Source organism: Somniosus microcephalus, chromosome 1 (assembly GCF_052327205.1).
Source record: "Somniosus microcephalus isolate GS21.2 chromosome 1, FLI_Smic_1.0, whole genome shotgun sequence".
NCBI lineage: Eukaryota > Metazoa > Chordata > Chondrichthyes > Squaliformes > Somniosidae > Somniosus > Somniosus microcephalus.
This window is the reverse complement of record NC_140987.1, coordinates 168,064,443-168,082,820: the sequence shown is the minus strand read 5'-3', so window position 1 is coordinate 168,082,820 and position 18,378 is coordinate 168,064,443. Positions and strand designations below refer to the sequence as shown.

The window sequence follows — 18,378 nt, the reverse complement described above, 5'->3', positions numbered from 1 at the left end:
GAACCACCTGGCTCCCTATGAAACCCATAGCTACCTTTGGACAGATTTGTTTATTGCCTCAATTCTTCTACAAAGATGAAATAATTATTTTTAGAAGGCGGCTAATAATCTATTTTAAATTTGCAATAATTGGTCTATCTAAAATGTTAACATGAGGAAAATATTGCTGAGAAATGTTATATGAAATAGGGTCTCCTTCTGTCATTCATAAATGTCAGAACCTGTTTTAGCTGCTACCTGTTAACAAATGGATCTCATTTTGTCAGTTTCAGGGATGTTAGGTTTTCAGATGGATGGTCTTATTCTCGCATGATTTTCCTGAATATTTTTTAGGATGTCTTTCATGAAACATTAAGTGATTTACACTCACTTTTTCACGAGCATTTTCTCCATACTTTTTGCATAAAATGATGCCTAATTTAAACAGATATGCTTCATTTAAATGTATTCGTCATAAAGCCAACCTTTGAGGTGCTTTTTTTTGAGGGGGAAGTTGGGGATGTTTGTGTGCTTCTATATTAGATGAAACATGTGTATTTTAGCTAATTATTCACTAAGCTATAAGCAAAATGGGGCTGATATTAATTAGGGTCTTGGAGCCTGCTGTATTGCAATTTGTACCAAGCTTGTGGTGGTCTCTCCTTTGGAGCCTTTGATATTTTGCTAGTACTGTACAACCCTTTGGGAATGAGAAGGTTGTAGTGAAGGGATTAAATACAACAAGATCTGTCTGAAATCTGCTCAGTTTCAATGCTATATTTTGTGTGATCTTTAGAACTTGTCCTGATTTTATTTATTTTATTTACAATGTGCAAGCCAACACTTCAAGCTGTTCAGTGTATTTATTGTAACACATTGTACAGCAGTATGGTCGGATATACATCTCGAGATTCTGAATCATTTTATAAATGGCAGTAACACTGACAGTTGAATATTGTAACTATGTGGCTTATCTGTTGAACAGCCGATTCATTCTGCATATTCCAAGTGAAGAAAGGGACAATGCGATCAGAGTGTGCTTTCAGATTGAGCTGGCCCATTGGTTTTACTTGGACTTCTACTTGCAGAACACACCAGGATTGCCTCAGTGTGGGATAAGAGATTTTGCCAAATCTGATATCCTTTTGACTACATACGAGGTAGATTTTGTTAACACCTGCAAAATATTTTTCATTGCAGAAATGTCGTGAACTGATCACTAGATGTGTAGCAATATATTGCAGCCTTTGGAAATAGCAGGTTAGTTTTTGACACTAGTATGATTGCTTCTTTGCATTTCCCCGTCTTGTTCCTCCTAAGCTTCAAATAAGTTGCTTTATCTACTCTTCCTCCTCCCTGCATCTGTTTAAAATTGAGACTCTTCTCTCATTTTCTGTTGCTCTCGATTCATTCTTTCCTGGGACTTCAAAAGTGTGGAAATCCCCCTTCTCCACAACCCCCCCCCCTTGCTCCAATATTTATTTCCCTTTCCAATCAGGCTTTTAAAACCCAAGCTGAGAATCTCCTGATCAGTACTTGATTTACCTGATCTTCCCTCTTACTGTTGACACCTTTTGGAGTCTTGCACCATCTGGATTCAAATCCGGCTCAGATGGGATGAAAATCTCTCTGGCTGAAAGTAATGTAACCAGTTCTGACAAGCGGTCATCGACCTGAAACGTTAACTCTGTTTCTCTCTCCACAGATGCTGCCTGACCTGCTGAGTATTTCCAGCATTTTCTGTTTTTATTTAACCAAACTGTTGTTGTTTATTCCTTAACTGCTGTTGCACTCTTCAGTCACTGTTCATTTTTACTTCGGAAAGGGGATGATGTGGAAAAGATTTTAGATGAATGGAAGGAGTACAAGATGGGAGTCCCAACATATGGTGCAATTATATTAGATGAAACACTGGAAAATGTAAGTAATAACTTAGAATGACTGCTACAGTACTAGAGGTTCCATACAATTTCATGTATGGGAAACGAGAAAGAAGTTTACATCTATGCAAAAGCCAAGGTTCATGTTAAGAAAATAAATGTGTCGGGTCTTGCCGAGTTGTTTATGGTAGGATGCCAGATAATGTTAAAAGACTAATATGGGAAAGCTATATCCAATGGCCAGTGAGTCACTTACTAGAAGGTATAAATTTAAGATGATCAAAAAAACTAAGATTTTCAGAGATTTTTTTTGGGATGGAGAGTTGTTAGGACATGGAATGCCCTACCAGAAACAGTGGTCAAAGCAGAATTAATAATAGCTTTTAAAAATAAAGTTAGTAAATATTGGGGAGGGGGGGGAGAAAACTTGAAAGGGACTAAATGGATTGCTTTTGCAGAGATTTGGCACAGGCATGATGGGCCAAGTAGCCTCCTGTGCTGTAAAATTATATGATTCTAATGGGGACTACAGTTGGCCTCAGCATGCATGAGTTTGGAAGGGGAAAATCCTGCTCTTGGTCGCTATACAGTTTTCCTTGTTAGAAGCACATATTCTGGTTAGGTGAGGACAGGATCTGGATTGGCTGTGATACCTGTCACAGTCAGATAGTCACTCTTGAGCTTACGCATGACTAATGGGTAAATGAGTAAGCTGACTAATGGAAAAATGAGCAAGCTGCCAAATGGTGACCTGCATCTGTAGTGCTGTTGCTGAAGGAGTCAATCCTGTGGATGCCAAGAAAGGTGGTGCGAAATATGAGGTTATGAAGGAGCGTGTGTTCTGTGAAGTAGAAAATACATGCAACTTGGTATACTAAATCTGTTCAAGAACTATTTTTTGTATTCAGTACTGTGTGGTAAAACTTGAATTTATACAAAATAAGATTTCAGATACTGGATGTACACTCTTCATATTGTTGTTTACAATTAAAAGAAAAAATAAACCCATTACACAGTCAATTGGTATGAAAAGTACACTTTGATCTGGTTATTAGTGACGATATGGAGAGGTTTACTGTGCATGACATCACACTATGAAATAATAAGAGTTCAAATTTTATGTAGGTACATTTTTAACAAAACCACAGTAGGATCTTACAGTATGACAAATAGGGAAAAATGTTATCTTGACAAAATAAAGCACTTCAATCTCGATACCAAAGGAGAAGATATCTATGAATACGTACTTGACTATAGATCATGCTTTTATATTTAATTAAAAACAATTATTTGCAGGACTCCTCTATGAAATGAGGCAAATGGGAGCTGAAATTGCAATTCCTTAATTAAGTTTTTGGTCAGTATTTCCTGCTGTAGATTTATAGTTTGCTTATAGGAATGTGCTTTGCTGTGACATTGGAATCAATTTCAGGAGGATAAAAATAAGAACTCCCACATAAGTAGAATTGACTGCATAACCCACCTCATCCACATTAGGTCCTTTTGATGAACATTCTGAAAAAGTTAGTTTGGCTCAGTGAAAATGTAAACATGGAGCTGTAGAGAGTTCAAAAATCTGAGGGATGTTGACCCCCTCCCTTTCCCAGTGTGAATAAAAGTTAAATCGTATTTAAAAAGTTAAAATCCATGCAAACAGAGCAACTTAAATTTTGTTCCTATTCCTATTTATATAGGTACTTCTTGTTCAGGGTTATTTGGCAAAGTCTGGATGGGGGTTTCCAAAGGGCAAAGTGAACAAAGAGGAGGCCCCACATGACTGTGCAGTGAGAGAGGTAAGATATGATGTGTGTTTAAAAAGAAAATCCTTTTGTATTTCTCCTCAGTAGTCTTTAAAAAAAAATTTGTGGCATAGTTATTTCAATGTTTCTAAAGTGAGTTCAGACAGGTTTTCATTCAAGTGCTAATAGCTAACACAGAATCTAACGTGTAACGCTGTCTTAACTCACTCTATCCTGTCTCAGAATATGTGTATTGTACACTACCTATTAAATATTCCAAGCAGGATCCAGAAATAATTCAGTTTACTACATTACTGATGCTTTGAAAAGACAGGCAGAATGGAAAAGGAGGGGGCAGTTAACCCTGATGATAAAGAATGACAGAAGGACAATTGTGAGAAAGAATCTTGACTTGGAAGATCAGAAGTAGAATCAGTATGGGTGGAGATAAGAAATAACAAGGGGCAGAAAACACTGGTGGGAGTATATAGGCTCCCTAACAGTAGCTATACCGTTGGGCAGAGTATTAATCAACAAATAATAGGAGCTTGTAACAAAGGTAATGCAATAATTGTGGGGGACTTTAACCATCATATAGACTGGGCAGATCAAATTGGCAAGGGTAGTCTGGAGGACGAGTTCATGGAATGCATTCGGACAGTTTCCTAGAACAATGTGTCGTGGAACCAATCAGGAAACAAGCTATTTTAGATCTTGTTTTGTGTAATGAGACAGGATTAATTAGTAATCGCATAGGAAAGGATTCTCTGGGGAAGAGTAATCATAATATGATAGAATTTCACATTAGGTTTGAGAGTGAAATACTTATGTCTGAAACTAGAGTCTTAAACTTAAATAAAGCCAATTACATAGGTAAGAGGGGTGCGTTGGCTAAGGTAGATTGGGAAATTAGATTAAAAGGTATATGACAATAGATAAGTAGTGGCAAACATTTAAAGACATATTCCAAAATTCCATTGAGAAATAAAAACTCCACAGGAAAGTGATCCATCTGTGGCTAACTAAAGAAGTTAAGGATAGCATTAGATTAAAAGAGGCTTATAATGTTGTGAAGAATAGTAGTAAGCCTGAGGATTGAGAGAACTTTAAAAAACCAGCAAGGATGACCAAAAAATTGATAAGGGAGAAAATAGAATGAGAGTAAACTAGCAAGCAATATAAAAACAGATTGTAAGAGCTTCTACAAGTATGTAAAAAGGAAGAGAGTAGCAAAAATAAGCATTGGTCCCTTAGAGGCTGAGACAGGAGAATTTATAATGGGGAATAAGGAAATAGCAGAGATTTTAAACACACATTTTGTATCTGTCTTCAGTAGAAGATACAAAAAGCATACCAAAAATAGTGGGGAACCAAGGGGCTAATGAGAGTGAGGAACTTAAAGTAATTAAGATCTGTAGAGAAAAAGTACTTGAGAAACTAATGGGACTAAAAGCTGACAAATCCCCTGGATCTGATAGTCTACATCCTAGGGTTCTAAAAGAGGTGGCTGCAAAGATAGTGAATGCATTGGTTGTGATCTTCCAAAATTCCCGAGATTCTAGAACGGTCCCAGCGGATTGGAAGGTAGCAAATGTAACCCTGCTATTCAAGAAAGGAGGGAGAGAGAAAACCGGGAACTACAGGCCAGTTAGCCTGACATCAGTTGTCGGGGAAAATGCTGGAATCCATTATTAAGGAAGTGGTAACAGGGCATTTAGGTAGGTAGAATCAACATGGTTTTATGAAAGGGAAATAGTGTTTGACAAATTAATTAGAATTTTTTGTGGATGTCACTAGCAGGGTAGATAAAGGGGAACCAGTGGATGTAATATATTTAGATTTCCGAAAGACATTCGATAAGATGCCACATAAAAGATTGTTATGCAAGATAAGGGCTCATGGGGTTGGGAGTAAGATATTAGAATAGATAGAGGATTGGTTAACGGACAGAAAACAGAGTAGGGTTAAATGGGTCATTCTCGGGTTGGCAGGCTGTAACTAGTGGGGTGCCGCAAATGATCAGTGCTTGGGCCTCGGCTATTTACAATTTACATTAATGACTTAGTTGAAGGGACCGAGTGTAATGGATCCAAGTTTGCTGATGATACAAACTAGGTGTGAAAGTAATCTGTGCAGAGGACACCAAGAGCCTGCAAAGGGATATAGAAGGACAGAGGATCAGAGGGACCTTGGTGTGCATGTACATAGATCATGGAAGGCGGCAGGACAGGTCAATAAGGTGGTTTAAAAGGCATATGGGATACTTGCCTTCATTAGCTGAGGCATAGAATACGAGAGCAGGGAGGTTATGATGGAGCTGTACAAAATGCTAGTTAGGCCACCGCTGGAATACTGTGTGCAGTTCTGGTCGCCACACTATAGCAGGGATGTGATTGCATTGGAGAGGGTGCAGAGGAGATTCACCAGGATGTTACCTGGGCTGGAGCGCTTCAGCTATGAAACATAGAAGATAGGAGCAGGAGTAGGCCATTCAATGAGATCATGGCTGATCATCCAAATTCAGTACCCTGTCCCTGCCTTCTCCCCATATCCCTTGATCCCTTTAGCCTCAAGAAATATATCCAACTCTTTCTTGAATATATTTAATGAACTGGCCTCCACCACCCTCTGGCAGAGAATTCCACAGGTTCACCACTCTCTGGGTGAAGAAATTCCTCCTCATTTCAGTCCTAAATGGCTTACCCCTTATCCTTAGACTATGACCCCTGGTTCTGGACTCCCCGGCCATCAGAAACATCCTTCCTGCATCTAGTCTGTCCAGGCCTGACAGAATTTTATAGGTTTCGATGAGATCCCCTCTCAATCTTCTAAACTCCAGTGAGTATAAGCCCAATCGACACAATCTCTCCTCATACGTCATTCCTGCCATCCCAGGTATCAGCCTGGTGAATCTTCGCTGCACTTCATCCATGGCAAGAATGTCCTTCCTCAGGTAAGGCGACCAAAACTGCACACAATACTCAAGGTGCAGTCTCACCAAGGCCCTGTACAACTGTAGCAAGACATCCTTGTTCCTGTACTCGAACCCTCTTGCTACGAAGGCCAACATACCATTTGCCGCCTTAACCGCCTGCTGCACCTGCATGCTTGCCTTCAGCGACTGGTGCACAAGAACACCCAGGTCTCTTTGCACTTCCCCGTCTCCCAATCTATTGCCATTCAAATAATAATCTGCCTTCCTGTTTTTGCCACCAAAGTGGATAACCTCACAATTATCCACATTATAGTGCATTTGCCATGTTTCTGCCCAATCACCCAACCTGTCCAAATCGTACTGGAGTTTCACAACATCCTCCTCACAGCATACCCTCCCACCCAGCTTTGTGTCGTCTGCAAATTTGGAGATATTATATCCAATCCCCTCGTCCAGATCATTAATATATATTGTGAACAGCTGGGGTCCTAGGACCGATCCTTGCGGTACCCCACTAGTCACTGCCTGCCACTCGGAAAACGACCCGTTTATTCCAACTCTTTGCTTTCTGTCTGCCAACCAGTTCTCTATCCAAGTCAATACCTTGCCCCCAATCCCATGTGCCTTAATTTTGCACGCTAATCTCTTATGTGGGACATTATCGAAAGCCTTCTGAAAGTCCAAATACACCACATCCACTGGTTCTCCCTTATCTATTTTACCAGTTACATCCTCAAAAAATTCCAGTAGATTAGTCAAGCATGATTTACCTTTTGTAAATCTATGTTGACTTTGTCAGATCCTGTCACTGCTTTCCAAGTGCTCTGCTATTACATCTTTTATAATGGACTCTAGCATTTCCCCCACTACCGATGTCAGGCTTACCGGTCTATAATTCCCCGCTTTTTCTCTACCACCATTTTTGAATAGTGGGGTAACATTAGCTACCCTCCAATCCATGGGTACTGTTCCAGAGTCTATCGAGTTCTGGAAGATGACCAGCAATGCATCTACTATTTCTAGGGCCACTTCCTTAAGTACCCTGGGATGTAGATTATCAGGCCCTGGGGATTTATCGGCCATCTGTCCCATCAATTTTCCTAACACCATTTCCCTACAAATACTGATTTCTTTCAGTTCCACCCTTTCATCAGACCCTTTGTTCCCCGGCATCTCTGGGAGGTTATTTGTGTCCTCCTTTGTGAAGACAGAACCAAAATATGTATTTAGTTGGTCTGCCATTTCCTTGTTCCCCATTATAAATTCCCCTGATTCTGACTGCAAGGGACCTACGCTTGACTTCACCAATCTTTTTCTCTTCACATATCTATAAAAGCTTTTACAGTCAGTTTTTATGTTCCCTGCAAGCTTACTCTCATATTCTATTTTCCCTTTCTTAATTAATCCCTTTGTCCTCTGTTAAATCCTAAACTGCTCCCAATCCTCAGGATTATTGCTTTTTCTGGCCAATTTATATGTCCTCTCTTTGGATCTTATGCTATCCCTAATTTCCCTTGTTAGCCACGGTTGAGTCACCTTTTTTGTTTTATTTTTATGCCAAGCTGGGATGAACAATTTCTGTAGCTCATCCATTCGGTCTTTGAATGTTTGCCATTGCCTATACACCGTCAACCCTTTGAGTGCCATTCCCCAATCAATCCTATCCAACTCGCTCCTCAGACCATCGTAGTTTCCTTTATTTAAATTCAGGACCCTAGTCTCTGAGTCAACTACTTAATTCTCCATCTTAATGAAGAATTCGATCATATTATGATCGCTCCGACCCAAGGGGCCTCGTACAACAAAATTGCTAATTAATCCTTTCTCGTTACATAATACCCAGTCTAAGATGGCCTGATCTCTGGTTGGTTCCTTGACATATTGGTCCAGGAAACCATCCCGTAAACACTCCAGGAATTCCTCCTCCGCAGTATTGTTACTAATTTGGTTGGCCCAATCTATATGTAGATTAAAGTCACCCATGATGACTGCTGTGCCCTTATTGCACGCTTCTTTAATTTCCCTTTTAATGCCATCCCCAACCTCCGCCTTACTGTTTGGAGATCTATATACCACTCCCACTAACGTTTTTTTCCCCTTAGTATTCCTCAGTTCTACCCATACAGATTCCACATCATCAGAGCTAATATCCTTCATTACAATTGTGTTAATCCTTTCTTTAACCAGTAATGCTATCCCACCTCCCTTTTTGCCTATCTTTCCTGAAGAGAGACTGGACAGGCTGGGGTTGTTTTCCTTAGAGCAGAGAAGGCTGAGGGGGGGGACCTGATTGAGGTGTACAAAATTATGAGGGGCATAGATAGGGTAGATAGAAAGGAACTTTTCCCCCTAGTAGAGGGGTCAATAACCAGGGGGCATAGTTTCAAGGTAAGGGGCAGAAGGTTTAGAGGGTATTTGAGGAAAAACTTTCACCCAGAGGGTGGTTGGAATCTGGAACTCACTGCCTGAAAGGGTGGTAGAGGCAGGAACCCTCAACATTCCAGAAGCATTTAGATAAGCACTTGAAACGCCATAGCATACAAGGCTACGGACCAAGTGCTGGAACATGGGATTAGAATAGACAGGGCTTGATGGCCGGCGTGGACACGATGGGCCAAAGGGCCTCTTTCTGTGCTGTATAACTCTTGTGACTAGCCAGGTTAAGTGAGTGGGCAATAAGGTGACAGATGGAGTATAATGTGGGAAATGTGAGGTTATTCACTTTGGTAGGAAGAATAGAAAAGCAGAATATTTTTTAAACGGTGAGAAACTAATTAAATGTTGGCATGTGCAGAGTTTTGGTCTCCTTATCAGAGGAAAGATATATTTGCCTTCGAGATGGTGCAACAAAGGTTCACTAGATTGTTTCCTTGGATGAGAGGGCTGTCCTATGAGGAGTAGATTGGGCCTATACTCTCGAGTTTGGAAGAATGAGAGATGACCTCATTGAAACATACAAGATTCTGAAAGGGATTGACAGGGTAGATGCTGAGAGGTTGTTTTCCCTGGCTGGAGTGTCTAGAACTAGGGGGCATAGTCTCAGGATAAGGGGTCGGCCATTTAAGACTGAGATGAGGAGGAATTTCTTCACTCAGAGGGTTGTGAATCTTTGGAATACTCTACCCCAGAGGACTGTGAATGCTGAATCTTTGAGTATATTCAAGGCTGTGATAGATAGATTTTTGGACTCTAGGGGAATCAAGGAATATGGAGATTGGGCGGGAAAGTGGAGTTGAGGTCGAAGATCAGCCATGATCTTATTGAATGGCGGAGCAGGCTCGAGGGTCTGTATGGCCTACTGCTGCTCCTAATTCTTATGTTCTTATATGTTCTTCTTACTAAATTTCCTCACTGTTGTGAAATTATTGAGCTGTATTTATTTTCCCTTCTACCCCAGTTGCTGCTTATCTAATTTCTGATACAGGTATGTAACTTTAAGAAGGTAATTCTGCAGGTGATTATTGATGAGAAGTGCTCTTCTATAGACCACCTCCCTACTTTTCACTTTTAAAAAGAAAAACTCATGCCATTCTCTCCGCTCCCCCCCTTTGCTATACAGAGTGGGGTGACACAGGAACAGATGCTCTGTGATGCCTTTCTTCATTTGATGGATTTAAATATCATAAAATATTGTTTTTAAAAAGTAATTAGCATAGACTTGTGTGGCATTCGATTAAATTTGTGCATTTATTTTTGTGTTCAATATATTTGGCATTTAGTGATAAGTTTTGTATGTTGCTTTCAGGTTCTTGAAGAAACTGGGTTCGACATAAGAGATCGCATTTGTAAAGACGACTTCATTGAACAAAGAATCAATGATCAATTAGCTCGACTGTATATAATCCCAGGTGTTCCAAAGGATACAAAGTTTAACCCCAAAACAAGAAGAGAAATCCGGGTATAAAATATTTGAACTTGGAAATTCAGTATTGCATTTTAAAGACTGCCCAGCAATGTTATAAAGCAGTAGTTTAATGTAGTAGACTGCTTTGTTGCACTGAATAGTGTGCTGAATAGAATATGTCTGTCTGTCTCTTTTTTTTTTATTTGTTGTATTGGTCACTTGTTATCCAAGCTCTCTTCAGTAATTGGATCATGCTTATATTATGTAAAGTGCATATTTAACAATGTAAATCTTTAAGAATTATGCAGACCATTGGAAATTGTGTTTGACCCCAAGTTGAGCTTTCTTCACCTCTGCTCAGTTACCAAAATCACTGTCTTCTGCCTCCATCCCTATTTCTCTTTTTTTCCTACTGCATACCTTCACCTGGACAAACTAGATGCAGGTAGAATATTCCCGATGGTCGGAGAGTCCAGAACCAGGGGTCATAGTCTAAGGATAAGGGGTAAGCCATTTAGGACAGAGATGAGGAAGAATTTCTTCACCCAGAGAGTGGTGAACCTGTGGAATTCTCTACCACATAAGGCGGTTGAGGCCGAGTCTTTAAATATATTCAAGAAAGAGTTGGATATATTTCTTAAGGCTCAAGGGATATGGGGAGAAGGCAGGGACAGGGTTCTGAATTTGGATGATCAGCCATGATCTCATTAAATGGTGGAGCAGGCTCGAAGGGCCGAATGGCCTACTCCTGCTCCTATCTTCTATGTTTCAAGGCTTGATGTCTTCAACAGCCTTCTATCTGGCCTCCCTGCATCAACCTTCCACAAGTTTCAACTCATAGCCAACACCTTCACCAAAGTAAGTTCAGTCCCATCACCACATCCCATCGTCTCCAGCATCCCCATATTCCCAGGGTGCCAATTTCAAAATTCTCATCTGTTGTGTCTGTGTGTTGATAGAGACACTGAAGACAGGAGTTGGTTTCATAGGTGTTTACTAAACAAAGTCTGGAGGGGAACTAACTGATAAAACACAATATACAGGCTTATATAGCCCGAGTGGCCATTACCGGCATTACAGTACACATGGGGCTCTTAAAGGCACATACACTACAATTCCTCCCCTTTTAGCCAACCAGTACATAATATTTTAAGTAATTATTAATTACATGTTACAAGAAAAATAATCTACACATTGCTGCAGTTAATTAATTATAAGTCAGTCTCTCTGGAGGCTTCCTGACTCGGTCCGGATAACGCCTCGGTGGTGTAGTAGTTTCTGGTGGTGTAGTAGGTTCTTTTGGCAAGGCTGATTCGGCTTGAATGCCAGTATTGGGTTCCAGTATCACCGGATCGGAGGTAGATATGGGTATCTCTACTTCATCGTTGGGCGTATAGAGTTGTGTAGGTTGTCCCTTTTTGGATGACTCTATGATTTGGTCAGCATGGCGCCTTATTATGCTTTCTCCGATGTCCACGGTATACATCAGCGGTCCTAGTCGTGTGCAGATAGTTCCAGGCTGCCATTTCTCGGTACGGTAGTCCCGGGCCAAAACTTGTTGACCTATCTGGAAGGTTCTAGTTGGCCTTTCATTCATGCCTTGAAATTGCCGGTTCTCCACGTCCCTTCTGATGTTTGGCTTGATCAAATCCAGCCGGCATCTTCGGCTTCTATTGAAGAACATCATGGCGGGAGTTTGGTTTGTAACCATATGTGTTGCATTCCTGTATGCGTAACAAGAAGTTATCCACCTTGTGCTGAAGTTTTATGTCTTCATTACCCATGGCCTTTATGGCCTTCTTGAAGGTCTGGACAAACCTTTCAGCCAATCCATTGGTGGCGGGATGGTATGGGGCGGACGTGTAGTGCTTAACCCCATTGTTTTTTAAGAACGTCCTGAATTCTTCGGACACCAATTGCGGTCCATTATCAGAACAGATCTGTTCCGGCAGCCCATTCCTGGCAAATATGGTCCTTAATACTGTGATGGTTTTTTCTGTGGTGGTGGAGGACATCTTTATTACCTCCGGCCACTTGGAGTGTGCATCAACCGCGATTAAGAACATTGAGTCCATAAATGGACCAGCAAAGTCAATGTGTACCCTTTGCCATGGAGATGAGGGCCACTCCCATGGATGTAGAGGGGCTTGTGGTGGAGCGTTTTGGACCTTCTGGCATCCTAGGCAGCTCTTGGTCATTTCTTCGATGTCTCCATCGATACCTGGCCACCATACAAACGCCCTGGCTAGGTTCTTCATTTTCACTCCACCCAGATGCCCCTCGTGAAGCTCCTTTAGCACTTTATCCTGGAGTTTGGGTGGAATCACCACTCTGGATCCACACATCAAGGTTCCTCGGCACACTGACAGCTGTTCTCTTCTTTGCGAGAATGCTGGCAACAGTGGTTCGCCATGTGCTGGCCATCACTTCACTGTTAAATCGTAGACTCGTGAGAGAGTCGGGTCATTTCTAGTTTCCCTTTCAATGGCAGAATTTGTTACTGGTAGACATTCGACTATGGTAGAGTGGAAAATCTCCACTGGGTCTACGGTAGGTGCTTCTTCTACCGTTGGCAACGGTAGGCGCGATAACCCGTCAGCATTCCCATGCTGTTTTGACCCTTTGTATTCTATGTTGTATTGGTGTGCCCCTGGAAAAAGGGACCACCTCTGTAGCCTTTGCGCTGTCGTAATGGGAACACCCTTTTTAGGGTTGAATATGGAGATGAGGGGTTGATGGTCAGTCAACAAGGTAAATTTTTGTCCGTGTAGGTAATGGTTGAATTTCTTCACTCCCCATACCAGGCTGAGTGCTTCCCTGTCGATTTGGGCATAGTTATGCTCAGCTGAGTTCAATGAGCGTGACGCAAAAGCTATCGGCCGTTCCGAGCCATCAGGGAATTTATGCGATAATACTGCTCCTACGCCATAAGGGGATGCATCGCACACCAGCCTGATTGGCAGTGATGGGTTGTAATGAGCCAAAACTTCTTTGGACGTGATTAAGTCTTTGCATTTATGGAAGGCACGTTTACAGTCTTCGCTCCATTTCCAAATTACTCCTGTTTGTAGCAGTTCATTAAGAGGGTGTAGAAGAGTTGATAAGTTCGGTAAAAATTTATGATAGTAATTTATTAATCCCAGGAACGACCTTAATTGTGAAACATTTTCAGGTGCTGGGGCTTTTATGACCGCTTCAATTTTTTGCAGGTGACTTATGCAACCCTTCCTTATTAATTATGTGGCCACAACATGATATTTGATTTTGGAAAAATTCGCACTTGGGGCGATTTGCTCGTAGGCCCCGTTCTCTCAGCCTAGTGAGCACCTGCTCCAAATTGGCAAGGTGCTCGTTGTCGTTTTCTCCTGTTATAAGGATGTCGTCTAGGTAGCATTGAGTCCCCGGAATCCCTTGCAGGACTTGCTCCATAGCTCTTTGCCAGATAGCTGGAGCGGATGCTACTCCGAAAACCAGTCGATTGTACTGGTACAGACCTTTGTGTGTATTTATCATGAGATCTTTTAGAGGCCTCTTCAACCTCCATCTGTAGATATGCCTGTGCCAAGTCAATTTTGGTGAAACGTTTCCCTCTGGATAGTGAGGCGAAAATATCTTCTATCCTCGGAAGAGGATACTGTACCGTGTGAAGGACCGTGTTTATAGTCACCTTGAAGTCTCCACAGATGCGAATTTTTCTCTGTTCTTCAGATTTATCGTTATTCAATGCTTTCTTCATGACTGGAACGATGGGTGTTGCCCACTCGCTCCAATCTATTTTGGATAATACGCCTGCCTTTTCCAAATTCTCCAGTTCTGCCTCGACTGCTGGACGAATTGCGTATGGCACCGGTCTTGCCTTAAAAAACTTGGGAATTGCCGCATCTTCCACTTTTATTGAGGCGGTGATGCCTTTCAAGGTTCCTAGTTTCTCTTGAAACACTTCTTTGGCGTTGGCCAAGATGTCTTTTAATCGTTCAGGTATGACGTCATCATCGGTTTTTTTCCTTACTGGTCACCGTCAGTGCCTGAATGGAGTGCCAGTCTAAACGTATTTTCCTGATCCATTCACGTCCCAACAGCGGTGGACCACCATCTTGTAGAATGTATAAATACAACTTTTGTATTTCCTTGCCGTTGTATACAACAGGCACCCTTATTTTTCCTTTGGGGTATACTTTCTGCCCCGTATATGTTTTCAAGATAATGGATGTGTCTTTTAAAGGTATATGCGGAAATAGCCGCTCGTAATCCTGTCGATTTATGACGGTCAGAGCTGATCCTGTATCTAGCTCCATTTTAACTGGGGACCCCGCTATCGTGAGGGTAACCCAAATGGTCTGGTCATCATCTTTGGCAATTACATTATGTAATTTGAGACCGCTTAGTCTCTTGTTTTCGGAGTCGCTATCGCTCTTCTGGTCTTCGGAGCTACTGTCCGTCATCATTTGTACCTTCCTGTACTTTATTGATTTTTTTTTTTCCTGTCTGTGGATTTTTTTTGTCCAGATCGGCATACCCGTGCAATGTGTCCAATCTTTCCGTATTGCCTGCATGCTTTGTCCTTGAACCAGCAGTCCCTCTGGTAATGGGTGGATCTGCCGCAGCGATAACATCTCTCGAAACCCTGTGTCATTTCATGGGTGCCGAAGTCCTGTGTCTTTTGTTGTATCTCTGCAGCTCCTCTTGCGGCTGCTTCGCATGATACAGCCATACTGAAAGCCTTGTCCAGTGTTAAATCTTTTTCAGAAAGCAGCCTTTTCTGTGTTCCTTCACTTAGGAGACCGCAGACGAATTTGTCTCGAAGATAATCTGGTAGTCCTGCCCCGAATTGGCAGTGTTTTGATAGCTTTCTTAATTCGGTGAGGTAATTAGCGTTACTTTCATTCTTGTGTTGATTTCTCTTGAAGAATTTGAATCGTTCCGCTATCAGCAGCGGTGTTGGGTTTAAGTGCTCCTGTAGGGTATCAACAATTTCTTTAAAATTCTTGTCCTTTGGTTTGGCTGGAGTGATTAAATTTCGTAACAGCCCGTATGTTTTTGCGCCCATTAGATTTAGCAGTACTGAAGCTTTTTTTTCATCTTCTATTCCATTTGCGGTGCAATATACCTCCACTCTTTCCACATATGTGGTCCAATCCTCTATCTCGTTATCAAAAGCATCAATATTGCCAGACTTAGGCATCCTAGAAATAAAATGGCGCTTCCCGCGCTTTTCTTTTCTGCAGAAAAGATATGGCGCTTCCCCGCCGCTGCTGCCGATGACAACGCTGTTTCCCGCGGTTTCCGTTCTTTTTATTTATTTATTTACAGTTGGAGACTCATTCCCGCCGGACTCTCTCTCGGTCTGAACGCCGACCTGCTTGCATCGCCGGCTGTCTCCCGAGTGCTCAATCCCCGTCTGTTACTGCTTGCCTCCGCTTTCGCTGCTTGGCTGAGCTGTAGAGCCAGCCGCTGGAGCCCCAGCCCGACGCCCAGGAAGGACTATTTGCAGTACCTGCCACCAGCTTGGCTAGCTGGTGAAACCACAGCTTTTTCTTTTTCTTGATTTTTCTTCAACTTTGGACGCCAGAGGAATCGATGTCCTTGAGGTGCTGCCGAATTGCAGGTAAGTCCGTTTCCAATTCGTCGCCACTGTTGTGTCTGTGTGTTGATAGAGACACTGAAGACAGGAGTTGGTTTCATAGGTGTTTACTAAACAAAGTCTGGAGGGGAACTAACTGATACAACACAATATACAGGCTTATATAGCCCGAGTGGCCATTACCGGCATTACAGTACACATGGGGCTCTTAAAGGCACATACACTACATTAAATTTCTCCATGTCTTTACCCTACCTTACCTACTGATCTCCTGCCTTACTTCATGTGCAAATGTCTTCTCTTCCCACTCCCGCATCGTTACCTCTGGTGTCCTCCAAGGCTCTATCGTTGATCTCACCCACCCCCCCCCCCCCCCCTTTTTCTCATCTACATGTTGCCCCTCGGCGACATCATCCGAAAACACAGTGTCAGTTTTCACATGTACGCTGACGACACCCAGCTCTATCTCACTACCATTTCTCTCAACCTCTCCCCGGTCTCTAAATTGTCAGACTGCTTGTCTGACATCCAGTACTGGAGGAGTAGAAATTTCCTCCAATTAAATATTGGGAAGACAGAAGCCATTCTCTTCGGTCCTAGCCACTGACTCCATCCCTCTCCTTAACATCTGTCTGAAGCTCAACCCGACTGTTCGCAACCTTGGTGTCATATTTGACTCTGAAATGAGCTTCTGACCACACATCCGCGTCTTAACTAAGATCGCCCATTTCTACCTCCGCCGTTGCCTCCGCTCATCTGCTGCTGAAACCCTCATCCATGCCTTTGTTACCTCTAGACTTGACTATTCCAACGCATACCTGGCTGGCCTCCCACATTCTACCCTCTGTAAACTTGAGGTCATCCAAAACTCAGCTGCCTGTGTCCTAACTCGCACCAAGTCCTGTTCCCCGTTCACCCATCACCCCTGTGCTCGCTGACCTACATTGGCTTCCGGTTAAGCAACACCTCGATTTTAACATTCTCATCCTTGTTTTCAAATCCCTTCATGGCCTCGCGCGCACGCTCCCCCCCCCGCCATCTCTGTAATCTTCTACAGCCCCACAACCCCCCCCCCCCCCCCCCCCCCCCCGGGAGATATCTGCGCTCCTCTAATTCTGCCCTCTTGCGCATCCCTGATTTTAATCACTCAACCATTGGTAGCCGTTAAGCTCTGGAATTCACTGCCTAAACCTTTCTGCAACTCTACCTCTCTTTCCTCCTTTAAGATGCTCCTTAAAACTTACCTCTTTGACAAAGCTTTTGGTCATCTGCCCTAATATCTCCTTATGTGGCTCAGTGTCAAATTTTGTTTTAGGGCACTCCTGTGAAGCGCCTTGGGATGTTTTACTACGTTAAAGGCGCTATATAAATACAAGTTGTTGTTGCATGTACTCTCTGGTCCTCTAATACAGGATTTCTCCTCATCCTAACTCTTGCTGTTTCACCACTGGTGACCGCCTGTTCGGCCACTACGCTTCTGCACTCTGCAGCTATACTCAGTTCCTCTGCCTTGCCACCCCTCTTATTGCTTTCAAAAACTCTTTTTAAACCATTTCCCTGGTTCCTATTCTAGCTTCTCCATTTCCCTCCTCTTTCCCTATGCAGTGTCCGCCCTATTATTCCTCCATTATTGTAAAGCGCTCTGAGGTGTCATCCTATGGGTGAGAAGTGCTATATAAATGCATGTTTTTTAATGCTACCATATACTTGGTTTTTAGAATATTGAATGGTTTTCCATCGAGAAGTTGCCATCCCATAGGAATGACATGACTCCCAAGTCAAAACTGGGTTTAGCACCTAATAAGTTTTTCATGGCTATTCCATTTATAAGGTATGGTTGAACATGTGATACCCTTTTTTTTCCTCTTTCAAAAGCTAATTTATGATTTTTTTAAAAATGCATTCTGGCTCCTGTTTAAGATGGGTTCACATTCGAGGTGTACAGGACCAATCCAGAAGTACATTTCACTATTTAAAATCCTGTTTTGATTACTGGATAGTAAAATGATTAGATCATTGTACTGTACCAAGCTGGTGCTAGGTGGTTCATTTGTAAAGGTTATTTTGTTGATTTACAGGTTTTAAATCTTGTTGGTATGGACCTAGCATCTTTTCTTGTGTAACCATTTGACATAAAACTTGTTTCTAGGACATCAGAGTTTAAGTATGCTACTGTTTCTATCACAGACCACTAAAAGACTGGATATCCAAAAACTATGCGGATTCTTCAGATAGTGATGGCCTTGTATCTAACAGCACTACTCCATCCAAAACTTTATTGGAAAAATTAAATGCAAGGTAAGTGTAGTTTGGATAAAAGGGTATGACTGACATTTAGAATGCTTGTGGACTTTTTTGCTGGTGTGATGGTAATGGAGATATACTATAAATCAAATGCTGAATTTGTTTTCAGAATGTGA

The 18,378-nt window shown here is 42.1% G+C and overlaps 1 protein-coding gene across 3 annotated transcripts in view; it reads left to right on the top strand.

The window, feature by feature from the left end:
* Positions 1-18,378, top strand: part of dcp2 (decapping mRNA 2) — a 53,481-nt gene that overhangs the window by 6,447 nt on the left and 28,656 nt on the right. For 2 of the 3 annotated variants that reach the window (XM_085987142.1, XM_085987138.1), the window contains exons 2-7: positions 965-1,116; positions 1,772-1,899; positions 3,554-3,652; positions 10,279-10,431; positions 17,677-17,789; positions 18,146-18,256. In XM_085987142.1, the coding sequence (XP_085843268.1) occupies positions 965-1,116; positions 1,772-1,899; positions 3,554-3,652; positions 10,279-10,431; positions 17,677-17,789; positions 18,146-18,256 (756 nt within the window). Of the gene's footprint in view, positions 1-964; positions 1,117-1,179; positions 1,240-1,771; positions 1,900-3,553; positions 3,653-10,278; positions 10,432-17,676; positions 17,790-18,145; positions 18,257-18,378 lie in introns of all 3 variants that reach the window. The other variant, XM_085987146.1, reaches the window with a different exon arrangement.